The sequence below is a fragment of the Elgaria multicarinata genome, chromosome 3 (genome assembly GCF_023053635.1).
Source record: "Elgaria multicarinata webbii isolate HBS135686 ecotype San Diego chromosome 3, rElgMul1.1.pri, whole genome shotgun sequence".
In the NCBI taxonomy this organism is placed as follows: domain Eukaryota; kingdom Metazoa; phylum Chordata; class Lepidosauria; order Squamata; family Anguidae; genus Elgaria; species Elgaria multicarinata.
Genome location: NC_086173.1, coordinates 170,782,092 through 170,799,740, shown reverse-complemented (window position 1 = coordinate 170,799,740; position 17,649 = coordinate 170,782,092). Strand labels below are relative to the sequence as shown.

The following is a 17,649-nucleotide window of genomic DNA, read 5'->3' as shown; positions in this document are numbered from 1 at the left end:
CCTCCTCCTCCTCCTCTCCATTTTATCCTCATAACAACAACCCTGTGAGGTAGATTGAGCTGAGAGTCTGTGACTGGCCCAGAATCACTTAGGCCATAGCTAGACCTAAGGTTTATCCCTGGATCATCCAGGGGTCAAACCTGTTCATCTAGGTGACACACAGGGGATCCAGTGTTCAGGCAGGGGCAAACCCTGGATGATCCCAGGATAAACCTTAGGTCTAGCTGTGGCCTTAGTGAGCTTCCATGACCAAGTAGGGACTAGAAACCGGATCTCCCGACCCCCATTCCAACACTGTACCCATTATACCACACTGGTTCTCCTTGGGGAAGAAGTCAAAGATATGGGAGACATGGTAGAGGTGTACAAAGTTATGCATGGTGTGGAGAATGTGGACAGGGAGATATTTTTTTCCCCTCTCTCAAAATAGTGGAACCCAGTGAAGTCATCCCATGAAGCTGATGGGTGGGAGATCCAGGACAAATAAAAGGAAGGACTTCTTCACACAGCGCATAGTTAAATTATGGAATTCACTACCACAAGATGTGTCATGGCCACCAATTTGGATGGCTTTCAAAGGGGGATGGATGAATTCCTGGAGGAGAAGGCTACCAAGAGCTACTAGCCCTGATATTTTTGTGCCACCTCAAATATTTGAGACAGTAAGCTTGTGTGCACCAGTTGCTGGGGAACATGGGTGGGAGGGTGCTGTTGCGCCATGTCCTGCTTTGTTGGGCCCTGGTCGACGGCTGGTTGGCCACTGTGTGAAGAGAGTGCTGGACTAGACGGACCCTCGGTCTGATCCAGCCTCAGGGCACTTCTTAGGTTCTTATAATTTATTTCACAAATGGAGTCACAAAATGACCTTGGAGGACAGACTGAGGCATGGGTGGAGGATGGATGGGGCAGGAATCCACATTAACAGACTAGGTGTGTTTTATGCCATGTTCCCTGATGTCCTGTAGTCCATGGTTGATGCAGTGGGAGAATGATGCTACTGGCACATCCAGCAGGAAAAGGCATCAGCATGCATGTAGCTTCCCATGTTGGAGAAATCCCATGAAGAGTGAATCCGCCTAACTGGCTTCACCAGCCCTGAACTTTCTAACATGAAGTTAGGGCATGGGGCTGGCCTGTCTTATACCAGTGATCTTCTTCTCCTTCCCATTCCTACTATGTATGGTCAGTTAATGACCTCTCCACCACACCAGGACTTTCAGATCCTTGGGTTTCAGAACACACGCAACAAGTTATTTGATGGGATGTAAAAGAACAGAAACTGTTATGAAAAATTGAAGGAAGTTGTTCTTGTTCTTCCCAGATGCAGACAATTGCAACAAATGTCCAGAAGATCAGTATCCAAACAAAGACCGAGAGCAATGTATGCCCAAGGTGATAACGTACCTCTCCTATGGAGGATATTTGGGAATCACCTTGGTTTCCTTTGCCCTGTTCTTGTCCTTAACCATGGGCTTTGTGTTAGGAGTCTTCATTAAATACTTCGATACCCCAATTGTCAAAGCCAACAACCGGGACCTCTCCTACATTCTCCTTGTCGCCCTCCTGTTTTCCTTCTTGTCCTCCTTCCTCTTCATCGGTCGGCCAAGGAAAGTGACTTGCCTTCTCCGACAAACAGCCTTCAGCATCATATTCTCACTTGCTGTCTCTTCAGTGTTGGCCAAAACCATCACTGTGGTCCTGGCCTTCCTGGCCACAAAGCCAGGGAACAAGATGAGGCGATGGCTGGGGAAAAGCTTGGCCAACTCCATTATCATTTCCTGTTCTAGTGTCCAAGTTGTCATCTGCACCATCTGGATGGGGACCTCTCCACCCTTCCCAATCTCTGACCTGCATTCTCAGCCTGGACAGATCATCCTGCAATGCAATGAAGGGTCTGTCACCATGTTCTATGCTGCCCTTGGCTACATGGGCTTCCTGGCTGCCATCTGCTTCATGGTGGCCTTCCTAGCCAGGAAGCTGCCTGGGTCCTTCAACGAAGCCAAGCTGATCACCTTCAGCATGCTGGTCTTCTGCAGCGTTTGGGTGTCCTTTGTGCCCACCTACCTGAGCACCAAGGGGAAATACATGGTGGCCGTGCAGGTCTTCTCCATCTTGGCCTCCAGTGCTGGGCTCCTGGGCTGCATCTTTCTCCCCAAGTGCTACATTATTATACTGAGGCCTGCTCTGAATACAAAGGAGCATCTAATGATAAACAGTAAAATAAATGCATAATTTGTAGGCAATTGTTTCTCAAAGGCATCATTTAGCAAACATAATCATCTGCTTCCCATTCAACAGCACCCCAGTATTTCCCATCATAGGAGAGTGTTCTGTTGGTGGACGACTACTTTGCTCAGCTTTTGTAATATATTTCCAGTCTATAATACAACCGGAATATTTCTGTTTTGTCTTTGAGGCTATATGCTTGATAATGTTATTAAAAATGTCAAAAGCACCAATTTATAAATTTAGGAGGCCCTTTTTCTTGCCTCTCTGAGAACACGGACTATCACTCCATGGGGATGGTATTGGTTGCCAGTTGGGTACTGGTAATGTGGAATGCAAGCTTGAGTTGCCCAGTAGATTCAGGCCTTAGGTAGACCTACCTGTTATTGCATGATGGAGGGGTGAAGATCTTGCTATGTTTTTATCAAGAGAACCTCCCTCTGTTCACACATGGCGTGTGACGACCTCAGAGGGAGAGGCGTCACGCCCACCATTTTTTATTTTTAAAGAGGTAGCAGCACACGTGCTCATGTGCAAAAGGTAGGTGTTTTTTTAAAAAAAATAATTATTTTCCCCCTCACTCCACCCCACCCTGATGGGCGCAGTGTGTGGGTACTGGCTCCTCGCGAGGAACTGTGAGGAGCGGGGACAAACCGCGGCGCCTAGCTACACGTTCCGCGTTCTTGTGCTCAGCCCAAGACAGTGGAAAAAAACAGGCCCAAAGTGTAGAGTGAGATCCCAAGGCAAGGGACGGATCATCCCTCCCTGATCCCGGGATCCCCTGTGCGTCATGCGGATGCATATAGTTATGGCTCAGTTGCATGGACTTTGGGAGTTGGGTCCACTACTCTGCTAGTGGTGAAGCAGGGACTAACCACAGCACAGGATACAGTATTTTATGCACATTGCCTAAATAATGCATCTGTCAAGGGATTGGTCCTTAACAGCCCTAATTTTCTGGGATCCTGGAGCTCTAGTTAAGATGTGTAATGCACAGTGTAAGTCTCATAAATTCTACTACTCATGATATGACTCTTGTTGAGCTGAGAACTTGAAAATTGGCATCCAGTATCTAGATGGTGAGGTCTACAATTTGTGGGAGATTCTGGACAGATCAAAAGAAGGATTTCTTCATTAAGCGCGTGGTTAAATTATGGAATTCACTACCACAAGATGTAGTGAGGGCCACCAATTTGGATGGTTTTAAAAAGGGGGTGGATAAATTCCCAGAGGAGAAGGCTATCAATGGCTACTAGCTCTGATAGTAATGTGCCTGCCTCCAGTATCAGAGGCAGTAAGCCTGTGTGCACCAGTTGCTAGGGAACATGGGTGGGAGGGTGCTGTTGTAGGGTGACCATATTTTGGAAACCAAAAAGGGGGACAACATGGTCACCCCCAATGGGGCATGTCCAGTACCAAGGGGGCGTGCCCACCTGAACATAGCCTTCGTCACATGTCTGATTTTACAGCACACATTTAAGACAAATCTGTTCTACATAACATCTTAATGTTAAAATCACTGAAATAAAGAACGTGAGAGATTCAATGTATCTGAAATTAACTTCACTCACTCCTACTTTTGTAGGTTTTGCTGTACTTTGAAGCTTTTGTTATACTCTGTGTGTTACATTCTCCCCTTCCCTCAAATATCTTTTCTGACTGTATCTTCACTCATTGCAAGCTGCTGTTGTTGTTAACAGGGATTGCTACTGGCCCCAGATCTGTTTCAAATTTGGTGTGGCTAAAGCACTACCTAAATCCTTTCATGGTGCAAAGTTTCATCTCTTTATCTTTAAAAATGACGATTTTAAAAATAATAATTTTAAAACCTCAATTTTTAAAAAATTCCTAAAAAATCAATGGATGTTTCAAATTTGGTATGACTAAAGCCCTTCCTAAGAGCTACCACTGTGCCAAGTTTCATGTCTTTATCTTAAAAAAATGATGGAGTTATAAGCATTTTGTTAATTCCCATTAGAGCTGCCTTTTTTAAAAATCCAGATTTCCCCTCCCCCTCCCGGATTTGCCATCAAAAACTTGGACAAATCCAGGCAAATCCAGTCATATGGTCACCCTATGCTGTTGCACCATGTCCTGCTTTGTTGGTCCATGGTCGTCAGCTGGCTGGCCTCTTTGTGAACAGAGTCCTGGACTTTATGGACCCTCGGTCTGATCCAGCATGGTACTTCCTATGTTCTTATAATTTCCCACAACACTGGGAAGTTAGAGGTCGGCCTAGTAAAACCCTTGATCTGCTTTAATCTCTGTGCAGCTGTCTTTTTCCTGAATAATAATAATAACAATAACAATAATAATAATTTTATTTCTTTCCCGCCTCTCCATTCTGATCAAGGCATGGAACAACCATAAATATAAAATACATAAAACTGAATTAAAACATAATATACTTTGTTAAAACATCATAAAAACATCCTAAAATTCCATTGGAGAATTGACTGCACATGGTGCGTGTGAAGGCTGCTAGTGCTATAGGAAGGCACATCATTATATGCTCAAAGGGGAAACAAACCCCACTTATTAAATGTATAACGTTTGAGAGTAGCTAATTCATACTGTGAAAACAATAAAGAAACTTGGAACAATAAATAGGCTGTCCCTCTGGGAATAAAGAGAGCATAAACGTTAATATACCCTATTTCTTCAATTCTAAGATGCACTTTTTTCCCCATATAAACTTCTCTAAAAATGGGGTGCGTCTTAGAATCGCGGGTGTGTCTTAGGGTTTTTTTTTCTTCTGTTGGTGGTACTGAAATTAGTGTGCGTCTTACAATCGATGGCGTCTTACAATCGAAGAAACACGGTACATCTTAATGGAACAGGATTCATTATTTTGGAGGGATTTTTGGTCAAGCAAACTTCTCCGACTGTTTGAACAGTACGACAATGGAATCAGTTACTTAGGGAGGTTGTGGGCTCTCTCACACTAGAGGCCTTCAAGAGGCAGCTCGACAACCATCTGTCAGGGATGCTTTAGGGTGGATTCCTGCATTGAGCAGGGGGTTGGACAAGATGACCTTGTAGGCCCCTTCCAACTCTGCTATTCTATGATTCTATGATCTCCCCCATCACTGACCAATATCAGAATATGATGCTGCATTACTGAGAATCACACAAACATGTTTTTCTCCAGATTTGCTCTTGCAGCCAGAACCCACAGAGGCTTAGGAGATGAGATGATTCTTCCCCTTATAATTATTAAAATTGTGGTGATTTATTCATCTTCTTTCCAGAGCTCAAGAGAATTTTCTGAAGATCATTTCTGAGACCAATAATAAGAACACCAGACTCAAGAACAACATGATGTAACGTCTTGTAACAAGCCTGAAATTATTAGTGCATAAATACCTCCTGTGCTACTGGGAGGCCATAGATAGGTAGGGGGTGGGAGACAGGACTATGTCAGTGAGAGATTTAATATCATCTCAGGCGAATCTACAGCCATGGATGGATTCCTGGTGTGAGTAAAGTCCCTGCAGCCCTTGTCTTGCCAGAGCGTTTGGTAGCTGGATATGTCATGGAGAGCAGTTACAAAGGAGGTGACTGTACCAGGCATATCCAACTTGTGACGCTGCTGTTACTTCTTCCCCGTGCAGTCTGTGGGGTGCTGATGGCAAAATGCCCCCTGAATTTAGCAAGCGATCAATCTGACCCATTTAATTTTTACCAATCAGGAGACTATCTCATTAGCGGGATCGTATCTACCACAAGTGCCATATTCCTACCCAACAAGTTCTCTGAGCCTCCTTCTACTAGACTTTTCTTGTAAGTAGTTATTTATTTTATTTTTATTTATTTATTTATTACATTTCTATACCGCCCAATAGCCGAAGCTCTCTGGGCGGTTCACAAAAGTTACATAGTTACATAGTGATGGATTTATTGTGAGTCTTTTGCCGATTCTGATTTCATATCCTCCAAGGTCGGATCTACACTAGTCTTACAACATTGTTGCTGTGCATTTCTAACGTTGCTATCTTTTTTGGTTTTGATCATCACGAGGCACACTACGGGAATGTAGCATTATTTACGTTTAGCTTTTACATTATTAATTTATTATTCCAGGGCACACTGTTGGTTCTTTCGTTGTAGTTGTTCTCCCTCTTCTCTGTGATTAGCCGAGCTGCTCAGTTTGCTCCGCCCACTTCCTGTTTTCTTTCCTTCGTCCCCGTCCCGTTTGCTAGGATAGGATGTAGGAGTAGTGCAGTCCTACACAAGGCAAAACGCTGTAGAACAGTTGCTAAAGGCGGGTAACGGAAGTGGAAACACCCCCAGGGAAGCAGTTGGCTGACCAACTCACTTTAAAATTTCTGGAGAAGAGTTAATATCGATAGAACGGGGCACATGGAATCAATACAAGCGCTACTACTGAGTAACAATGAAAGGGGACAACGAAATAAAACTGGTAAGTACAACTCATTAACAACGCTAGATACACAGGGTCATGTGACACTGTGCGTCACAGTAACCCATTCATAACGTTAGAATAACATTAGTGTAGATTTCCACCAGTTCTCCCTGTTCATCAAAGACAATCTCTATTTTCTAGTCTCTGTCCCTTTGAAAAAAACACCACTGCCTCCTGTTTTCACTCAAAGAAGAGCCATAAGCATAGCCCTGCTGGATCAGAACAAGGGTCCATCTAGTCCAGCATTTTGTTCACACAATGGCCAACCAGCTGTTGACCGGGAACCCACAAGCAAGACATGGTGCAACAGCACCTTCTTGCCCATGTTCCCAGCAACTGGTGTATCTAAGCATACTGACACTGACGTAAGAACCATTTTGATTTTGGCAGGAAGGTTAGTGGTTTAATAGGGATAAATGCCAAGTTCTACATTTAGGAAATAGAAACCAAAGGCACAGTTACAAGATAGGGGATACTTGGCTCAACAATACTACAAACGAGAAGGATCTTGGAATTGTTGTAGATCACAAGCTGAATATGAACAGTGCAATATAGCTACAAGAAAGGCAAATGCTATTTTGGGCTGCATTCATAGAAGTATAGCCTCCAAATCATGTGAGGTACTGGTTCCTCTCTATTCAGACCTGGTTAGGCCTCATCTAGAGTATTGCGTCCAGTTCTGGGCTCCACAATTCAAGAAGGACGCAGACAAGCTGGAGCGTGTTCAGTGGAGGGCAACCAGAATGATCAGGGGTCTGGAAACAAAGCCCTATGAAGAGAGACTGAAAGAACTCCGCATGTTTAGCCTGGGGAAGAGAAGATTGAGGGGAGACATGATAGCACTCTTCAAATGTTTGAAAGGTTGTCACACAGAGGAGGGCCTGGATCTCTTCTCGATCCTCCCAGAGTGCAGGACACGAAATAACGGGCTCAAGTGACAGGAAGCCAGATTCCGGCTGGACATCAGGAAAACCTCCTGACTGTTAGAGCAGTATGACAACGGAATCAGTTACTTAGGGAGGTTGTGGGCTCTCCCTCATGAGAGGCCTTCAAGAGGCAGCTGGACAGCCATCTGTCAGGGATGCTTTAGGGTGGATTCCTGCATTGAGCAGGGGGTTGGAGTCGATGGCCTGTAGGCCCCTTCCAACTCTGCTATTCTATGATTCTATGATTCTATGGTCGCTTGAACTTGAGGCACCAGTTAATGCATGGCATGCCATTTCACAGGGTGCAGCCGGCGGGAGTCAAAATGTTTAACTGAAAAGTGTGATAATCTCATGAGTTTTGCCATCTGATTGCTGTGGCATGTCTCTTCAGGGTAGGGGATTGCTAGAAGATGGTGCTTTGAGCCTCCATCTCTCTGGAGAATTGGAGGAGTTTTGGGAGAGGTGATGCATAAACCTAGAGGGTGCTGCCACAGGAAACTTTTCCTGTTTGGGAAAGTTTTAATAAATAAATAGCACCAAAACCTTAAGCCTGGCCTGGTATCAAATAGACAGCCCGTGATGTTTCCTCAGCAAAGGAGCTACGTGCTAAAAAAAAAAGGATGTTCCAGCTCCTTGATCCTTTCAGTTACCCCTTTGTACACTTTTTCCAGTTCTTCAATATATATTTTTAGGTGTGGTGATCAGAAGTGTGCACAATTTCCTCAATGTGGTCACACCATAGATTTGTATAAAAGCAGTATGATATCGGGAGTTTATTCTCAATTCCTTTTCTTATACTGCCTAACGTGGAGTTTGCCTTCTTTACAGCAGCCGCACACTGGGTTGACATTTTCATCGAGCTGAACACCACATCCCCAAGATCTCTTTCTTGGTCGGTCACTGCCAGCTCAGATCAATTCAGGTTATACTTGAAGTTGGATTTTTTTGCCCCAACGTGCATCACCTTACACTTGCTTACATTGAATTGCACATGCCCAGCTTGGAGAGATCCCTTTCATAGAATCATGGAATAGCAGAGTTGGAAGGGGCCTACAAGGCCATTGAGTCCAACCCCCTGCTCAATGCAGGAATCCACCCTAAAGCATCCCTGACAGGTGGGTGTCCAGCTGCCTCTTGAAGGCCTCTCGTGTGGGAGAGCCCACAACCTCCCTAGGTAGCTAGTTCCATTGTCGTACTGCTCTAACAGTCAGGAAGTTTTTCCTGATGTCCAGCTGGAATCTGGCTTCCTTTAACTTGAGCCCGTTATTCCGTGTCGTGCACTCTGGGAGGATCGAGAAGAGATCCTGGCCCTCCTCTGTGTGACAACCTTTGAAGTATTTGAAGAGTGCTATCATGTCTCCCCTCAATCTTCTCCTCTCCAGGCAAAACATGCCCAGTTCTTTCAGTCTCTCTTCATAGGGCTTTGTTTCCAGACCCCTTTGGAGCTCTTCACAATCCCTTTAGGTTTTAACCACCGTAAATAATTTGATGTCATTGGCGACCTTGGCCACTTCACTTCTCACTCCTAATTTGAGACCTTTTATGACCAATAACAATCTATATGGGACCCTACTATTTACTATTTATAGAATTTACCATTTATTCCTACTCTCTGCTTTCTGTTCTTTGATCTATTAATGATCCATAAGAGGACATCTCCACTTTTTCCATGATTATGGCTCAAACATTACATGGCTCAAACGTTATGGCTCAAACGTTATGGCTCAAACATTACAAAGACGCTTCTTATGGTCCAACACATGTTGATTGAAAGGAAGGGTGGCATTTACAATGTAATGTGAGGAGACATTACCTCTACAGATGACACAAAATTGGGTGGGATAGCTAATACCCTGGAAGACAGAAACAAACCTCAAAGTGATCTTGATAGGCTGGAGTGCTGGGCTGAAAAAAACAGGATGAAATTTAATAGGGATAAATGCCAAGTTCTACAACTAGGAAAGAGAAACCAAAGGTACAGTTACAAGATGGGGGATACTTGGCTCAGCAATACTACAAACGAGAAGGATCTTGGAATTGTTGTAGATCACAAGCTGGATAGGAGCCAACAGTGCGATATGGCTGCAAGAAAGGCAAATGCTATTTGGGGCTGCATTACTAGAAGTATAGCTTCCAAATAGTACTGGTTCCTCTCTATTCAGCCCTGGTTAGCCTCATCTAGAGTATTGCGTCCAGTTCTGGGCTCCACAGTTCAAGAAGGACGCAGACAAGGTGGAGCGTGTTCAGAGGAGGGCAACCAGGATGATCAGGGGTCTGGAAACAAAGCCCTATGAAGACAGACTGAAAGAACTGGGCATGTTTAGCCTGGAGAAGAGAAGATTGAGCGGAGACATGATAGCACTCTTCAAATATTTATAAGGTTGTCACACAGAGGAGGGCCAGGATCTCTTCTCGATCCTCCCAGAGTGCAGGACACGGAATAACGGGCTCAAGTTAAGGGAAGCCAGATTCCAGCTGGACATCAGGAAAAACTTCCTGACTGTTAGAGCAGTACGACAATGGAATCAGTTACCTAGGGAGGTTGTGGGCTCTCCCACACTGGAGGCCTTCATGAGGCAGCTGGACAACCCTCTGTCAGGGATGCTTTAGGGTGGATTCCTGCATTGAGCAGGGGGTTAGACTCGATGGCCTTGTAGGCCCCTTCCAACTCTGCTATTCTATGATTCTATGATTTCTGTGTGTGTCAGCTTTTTATTAGTCAATTCAACACGAAAATAGAGCATGCACAGAAAGCTGTTTGCAACAGCAGACATCTCGAGCTAACCACAACTTTCCTGCCATTGACTTGTTACCAAGGCAACTGGGTGAAAAAGGAAATTCTGCCTTACCACAAACCCTTTTCACAGAAGTGAGCTACCACTTTCTGTATGTGTGGGTGGAACACAGACAGTTTAAACTCTTGTGCAGCTATTATTGGTGTCCAGTGTCTGACTTTTCCATCTGGATTGATTAGATTGATCAAATATGGCTGCCCTAATGTCAATGGGTATCACACTAGGTTTATTCAGGAGTCTTTGGTGAGGGACTTCATCAAAAGCCTTTTCAAAGTACAGTAAACAATGTTCACCAGATCACCCTTGTCTACATGTTTATTGACACTCTCAAAGAACTTTAAAAGGTTAGTGAGACAGGACTTACCTTGGTGGAAGCCATGTTAATTTTCTTTCAACAGGACTTGTTCATCTATATGCTTACTAATTTTGTCTTTAATCATGCTTTCAACCAATTTACCTAGAACAGATGTTAAACTAACCAGCCTGTGAATTCCCGGACTCCCCAGCATCCCTTTTTAAAAATTGGTGTTACATTGGGCATCTTCTAGTCCTCTGGTAAAGCGGGTGAGAGTAGCGTCATGTTGCATATTTTGGTTAGAAGACCAGCAATTTCATATTTGAAATCTTTGAGAACTCTAGGATGGATACCATCTGGACCTGGTGATTTATTTGCTTTCCCTTTGTCAATAACGTTGAGAACTTCATCATTTGTCATCACTGTTTGCCTCAGTTTCTCAGACATGAAGTACGAGCACATCCTGCCCTTCTCCTTCGCCGTTCAGGGGGTCAACCAGAACTCCAGGCTCTTACCCAACATCACCCTGGGCTACAACGTCTATGAGAACTATTTCAATGCAAGAATGACTTACGAAGCCACAATAGACCTGCTTTCAACTGGGCAGAAAAACATTCCAAACTACTACTGTGGAAGGCAGAATCGCCTGTTGGCCATTCTTGAAGGAGCTGAATCTGAAATCTCCACCCAGATTTCAACGATGTTGAACATCTACAAAATCCCACAGGTATGAATGGTAGGGGGGGAAAGAGGAAGGACTTTACCAAGGATCCTGCATGTTGTCTACACATTATTAAAAAAATGCTAAAACTGCAAATGAATTTGAGCAAAATAAGTTATTTAAAATACTGCTTTTTTAAAGGAAAAAAACACACCGTACTAGCCAAGGGGTCACCGCATATGATAGTTTAGTGGATAAAAGAAGGATGTCCTCTTCTCCCAAACCACATAGCTGCCCCTCCCATTTTGTTCTTTTGGATGTTGACTGGACCATTTCTCTTACACCTCCTCTTCCAGCTTTTATATACCAGGTAAAGAAGACCATTCAGTTCCCCCAAAAGAAGACCGATTCTGGCCCACTTGCATTGACTGCCTATACGTTTCCGAGCCCAATTCAAGGTGCTGGTTTTGACTTACAAAGCCTTACATGGCTTGGGACCACATGGAACGCCTCTCCCGACATGAACCTCCCCTTACACTATGCTCAACATCTAAGGTCCTCTTCCGAGTGCCTACTCTGAGGGAAGCTCCGAAGTTGGCAACAAGGGAGAGGGCCTTCTCAGTGGTGGGCCCCCCGACTGTGGAATTATCTCCCCAATGAGGCTCGCCTGGTGCCAACATTGTTATCTTTTCAGCGCCAGGTTAAGACCTTTCTCTTCTCCCAAGCATTTAACAACATTTAACAGCAAATGCTGAGTTTGTTTTTAACGGACCCCAGAATAGTTGTTTTTATAAGGATACTGTGTTTTTAAGCTTTTTATGTTTTTAAACTTTGTATATTTGTTTTACTGTTTACTGTTTTTAACTTCTGTAAACCGCCCAGAGAGCTTCGGCTATGGGCCGGTATATAAATGCAATAAATAAATAAACTGATTGTGTATTAGACCCCTGCCTTTGCTGTTCTACTGTTTCAGCGGGCATTCTTGCTGCTGTTGTAACTGCTGCTTGGTGTTTTAAATCACTTCTTTAAATCCTTTTTGTTCATTTTAATCCTTTTCTGTTAAAAAATAACTTCCATCGAAAGCTTGGAGACAATCATGTCAACAACATCCATTTTGACAATTATTCGTGGGTGTTTTTGTGTTTTTGTGTTTTTTAGGTTTGCAGACATCTGGGCTCAGTTCTGAAACCAGAAACAAACTTCAGTCTCTTCCTTTCCTCATTAGGTCAGTTACGATTTCGATTCTGCTGCTCTTAATGATGAAACCCAGTTCCCTTTTGTCTACCGGATGGTCCGTACAGAACAGAGCAAGTACCTGGGCATTGCCAAGCTGGTCCTGCATTTCAGATGGACGTGGATCAGTCTTATTGCTCCGGACAACGGCAACGGAGAGCGGTTCATGAGGACGTTGACAGCTGTGTTTATCAGAAACAGGATTTGTGTGGCCTTCTCAGAAAAAATCCCAATACTAACTTTGTACACTGAGCATTCACGGATGTTTTCTTTCCTGGAGCAGAGAGAAAACAACGTTGCCATTCTTTCTGGGGACTCCCAAACTCTGTTCGGACTAGCAGTTGTTATGCAACAAGCTGTAAAGTATAAGAAACCCACCGCAGGAAAAGTTTGGATCATAACATCCTTTCAGGACTTCAATTTGAATGTGTTTTACAAAATATTTGATTTCCAGAATGTCCATGCCTGCTTTGCTTTCAAAATACAGCCCGGAACAAGGACAGAAACTGGAAATGTTCAGTCACAGGCTGGGAAGAGAGCATTTCGTTGTTATAATTCAAAGCATATTCTGTCCGTGAAAGTCCGGACGAGATGCAGAGAGAAAGAGGAGACCCTGTCTAAAGACGTTCTTGGAAGAGGCCTCCTTCAGGAAAGCTACAGTATCCACAGCTTTGTGCAGGCTGTGGCACGGGCCTTAAAGGCTGCACACTCATCCAGATCCAAGAGTATAGGACTGAGAGGTGGAAATGGCTTGGATGCCCAAAGGGTACATCCATGGCAGGTATTCCTTTTCCCTGAAAAATACTTCCATAGGAAATTACTGTCAATAATTTAATATATTCTGTCTTGCTCCCAAGGAACTCACAATATGTTTTTTCACTTAGAATACTGTGTACAGTTCTGGTCACCAGAAATATTATAGAGCCAGAAAAAGTGCAGAAAACAGCAACTCGAATGATTAAGGGGCTGGAGCATCTCCCGTATGCCAGGAGGTTACAACAGCTGGGATTGTTTAGCTTGGAGAAAAGGAGGCGAAGGGGAGACGAGATAGAGGTGTACAAAATTATGCCTGGTGTGTAGAATATGAATAGGGAGACATTTTTCTCCTTCTCCCATAATACTAGAACCCAATGGGGTCATCCCATGAAGCTGAACAGTGGGAGATTCAGGATAAATAAAAGGAAGTCCTTCTTCACACAGCGCAGAGTTAAATTATGGAACTCACTACCACAAGATGTAGTGATGGCCACCCGTTTGGGTGGCTTTAAAAGGGGGTTGGATAAAGTCCTAGAGGAGAAGGCTATCACTGGCTTCTAGCCCGCCAGTATCTGAGGCAGTAAGCCTGTGTGCACCAATTGCTGGGGAACATGGGTGAGATGGTGCTATGCACCATGTCCTGTTTTGTGTGTCCATGGTGATAGCCAGAATGTAGCCGTCTTTGCTTTATTGCAAGAGTATCTTTGCTGTAATTGCGTTACCTTTCAGGAATGTTGACTGAATCAGTGAAGTTTTTTTGAGCTTAGGTTCAGTAAGGCCATAGCTAGACCTAAGGTTTATCCCAGGATTGTCCTGGGATCAAACCTGTTCATCTAAGTGCCACACAGGGCATCCAGCGCTCAGGCAGGGATGAACCCGGGATGATCCTGGGATTTATTTATTTATTTATTACATTTTTATACTGCCCAATAGCCGAAGCTCTCTGGGCGGTTCACAAAAATTAAAACCATTAAGAACATAATAAAACATCCAACAATCTAAAAACACAAATACAAAATACAATATAAAAAGCACCACCAGGATAAAACCACACAGCAGAAATTGATATAGGATTAAAACACAGAATTAAAACAGCGAAGTTTAAATTTAGGTGTTAAAGTACTGAGAAAATAAAAAGGTCTTCAGCTGGTGACGAAAAGAGTACAGTGTAGGCGCCAGGCAGACCTCTCTGGGGAGCTCATTCCTCAACCGGGGTGCCACAACAGATTCCAGCTGGACATCAGGAAAAACTTCCTGACTGTTAGAGCAGTACAATGGAATCAGTTACCTAGGGCGGTTGTGGGCTCTCCCACACTAGAGTCATTCAAGAGGCAGCTGGTCAACCATCTGTCAGGGATGCTTTAGGGTGGATTCCTGCATTGAGCAGGGGGTTGGACTCGATGGCCTTGTAGGCCCCTTCCAACTCTGCTATTCTGTGATTAGAATATCAGCTTAGGTTGATATACCAACTATGCCCTTATCTGGACAGAGATAGCCTAGCTACAGTTATCCATGCTCTGATAACCTCTCGCTTGAATTACTGCAATGCGTTATATGTGGGGCTGCCTTTGAAAACGGTCCGGAAGCTTCAGCTGGTACAAAATAGGGCAGCCCGTTTACTAACAGGAACGGGCCGACGAGATCACATTACGCCAGTCCTTTTCCAGCTTCATTGGGTGCCAGTCCAGGTCTGGGCCCAATTTAAAGTGCTGGTATTGACATTTAAAGCCCTAAACGGTTTGCGGCCAAGTTATTTGAAGGAACACCTCCTCCCATATGTACTTGCCCTGACCTTAAGATCATCCACAGGAGCCCTTCTCCGTGAGCCCCTGCCAAAGGAAGTGAGGCAGGTGGCTACTAGGAGGAGGGCTTTCTCCGCTGTGGCACCCCTGTTGAGGAACGAGTTCCCCAGAGAGGTCCGCCTGGCACCTACACTGTACTGCTTTCGTCGCCAGCTGAAGACCTTTTTATTCACTCAGTATTTTAACACTTAATTTTAACTTAAATTTAAATTTTACTGTTTTAACTCTGTATTTTAATCTTATATCAATTTTGCTGCATGGTTTTATCCTGGTTGCGCTTTTTATACTGTATTTCGTAATTGTGCTTTTAACCTGTTGGTTGTTTTATTGTGGTTTTAATTTTTGTGAACCGCCCAGAGAGCTTCGGCTATTGGGCAGTATAAAAATGTAATAAATAAATAAATAAATAAATTCTATGATAAGCCCTCCTCCTAGTAGCCACCTGCCTCACTTCCTTTGGCAGGGGCTCATGGAGAAGGACCCCTGTGGATGATCTTAATGTCCAGGCAGGTACATATGGGAGGAGGCGTTCCTTCAGATAGCCTGGCCCCAAGCCATCGAGGGCTTTGTATGTTAGTACCAGCACTTTGAATCGGGCCCGGATCTGGACTGGCAGCCAATGAAGTTGTAAAAGGACTGGCGTGATGTGATCTCGCTGGCCAGTCCCTGTTAGCTACGGCCTAAGAGTTCATCCTGAGATGCGCTTATGTGTGCCAAAGGAATGCTATGTAGACTGGTACGGTATCTGGAAGTGCTAACAAGCTGACATTCCAGTGTTGCCCTATCAGGGTCCATGTCATAACAGCTAATCCAACCAGTTAGTAAGTGCACCTGGGTGAAAGAGATGTGACTGCTATCCTGGCTCAAACCGGCTCTAGCTATCTCCTACCTAGGACATCTGGCTTCACTCAGTTAGAGCATCACTTAGTTAGAGATGTCAGTTAGGAATGTTCTTTGTTTGCTTATGCTATATAATAGAAGAGCCTGTATCCTTTCGGTGTGACTCTCGTTGGCAGAAGCCTTGAGAGAGCTCACCCGCTCAGCTGACTGTAATAAAACTGTGTTGGACTGATCTTTAAGACTCTGTGCCACAGCTAGACCTAAGGTTTATCCTGGAATCATCCAGGGTTCGCCCCTGCCTGAGCACTGGATCCCCTGTGTGTCACTTAGATGAACAGGTTTGACCCCTGGACGATCCAGGGATAAACCTTAGGTCTAGCTATGGCCTTAGTGGGATGATTGGAGAACAACCCTGGTTTGGGGGCAACACTGGTTGTCACCTGGTTGGCCCCTGTGTGAACAGAGTGCTGGCCTAGATGGACCCTCGGTCTGACCCAGCATCAGGGCTCTTCTTACGTTCTTATGTCCCACCCCTCGGTTTTATCCTCACAACAACCCTATGAGGTTAATGAAGAGCTAGAATAAGAACTCGTATGTGTTTTTTTCTCCTTGTGTGGAGAAAAAATCCTGAACATACACCCATACTGTCTGAGCAACAGCTTGCAATGGGAGGGAGGAGGCATTGGGCTGGCAAAATTAAGGAGCTGGCAAAATTAAGTTGATCAAACTTCAGGCATTAGGTCAATATATCTCATTTCCATCCCAACACAGTTGTCCTATGGATAAGCCTGGCAAAATATAATTTGATGCATATAAAAATAAAAAGAGACCTCACTCACCGCACAATAGAAAAAAATAATATTTATTTAAACAATTTACATTTACTACCTGTGGCGTTATCCACATTTCTATTCCCTTCAGTATATCTGGGAGAGTATGTCTAGAGAGTGCGGAATGTTGGACTGAGTGGGTGTGGCTGTGGAAAGGGGGGAGGAGTCTATATAGGGGGAGCTGAGTGGTTTGAGTGGTTCGGTTGGTTATTGGGTTTGGAGAGTAGATGTGTTTAGCTGTGTGATTTCTTGTCAGGAGTTGTGTGAGGAGTGAGTGAAAATAAGATCATAGGGACTAAGGACTGTTATTATTAGATTGGTTACTATCAGTATTATTAAGAATAGGCAGGGTTGGAATATAATTTGAAGGAATTAAGAACTGTAAACAACAATAAACATTTTCTTTATTTTGCTACCATAAAACCACATGTCAATTTGGCTGTGTCTCCTGCTCTATTAGTTCATAAATAAACACATTACATTAAACCTTCAGCCTGCTATATTCACAGAAAAGCCTTTTCCAAATCTCCTTACCTTTTCCCCCTGCTATAAGGGAAAAGTTATACTTTTCTTTTTGGTAAGGAAGGCAGTGGTGGTGAAAATATGAACAATTTGGAACCCCAAAGGTGACCACCATAGAACCAAAGTCAAACCAGTGAAATAATTTGTTATTCCAATTGTATGCAATTATATTGTACTAAACTAACTACATTCAATACAATAATAATACAAGTCAATCACAATTCACTAACCACAACAGTGTACGAAACAGCCTGCCTGCCTTTGACTTCACCTGCAGGTAGAATTTTTCAAGTTGAAACCAAGCCTGTCCATTGAAACCACAGTCCAAAACTCAGCT

The 17,649-nt window shown here is 44.0% G+C and overlaps 1 protein-coding gene across 1 annotated transcript; it reads left to right on the top strand.

Annotated features, from left to right (window-relative positions):
• Positions 1-1,467: 1,467 nt before the first annotated feature.
• LOC134395772 (vomeronasal type-2 receptor 26-like) lies at positions 1,468-16,167 on the top strand. Its single transcript, XM_063121934.1, has 4 exons — positions 1,468-2,025; positions 11,156-11,395; positions 12,555-12,724; positions 16,137-16,167. Exons 1-4 carry the CDS (start codon positions 1,468-1,470, stop codon positions 16,165-16,167), a joined length of 999 nt encoding a protein of 332 aa, XP_062978004.1.
• Positions 16,168-17,649: the final 1,482 nt, after the last annotated feature.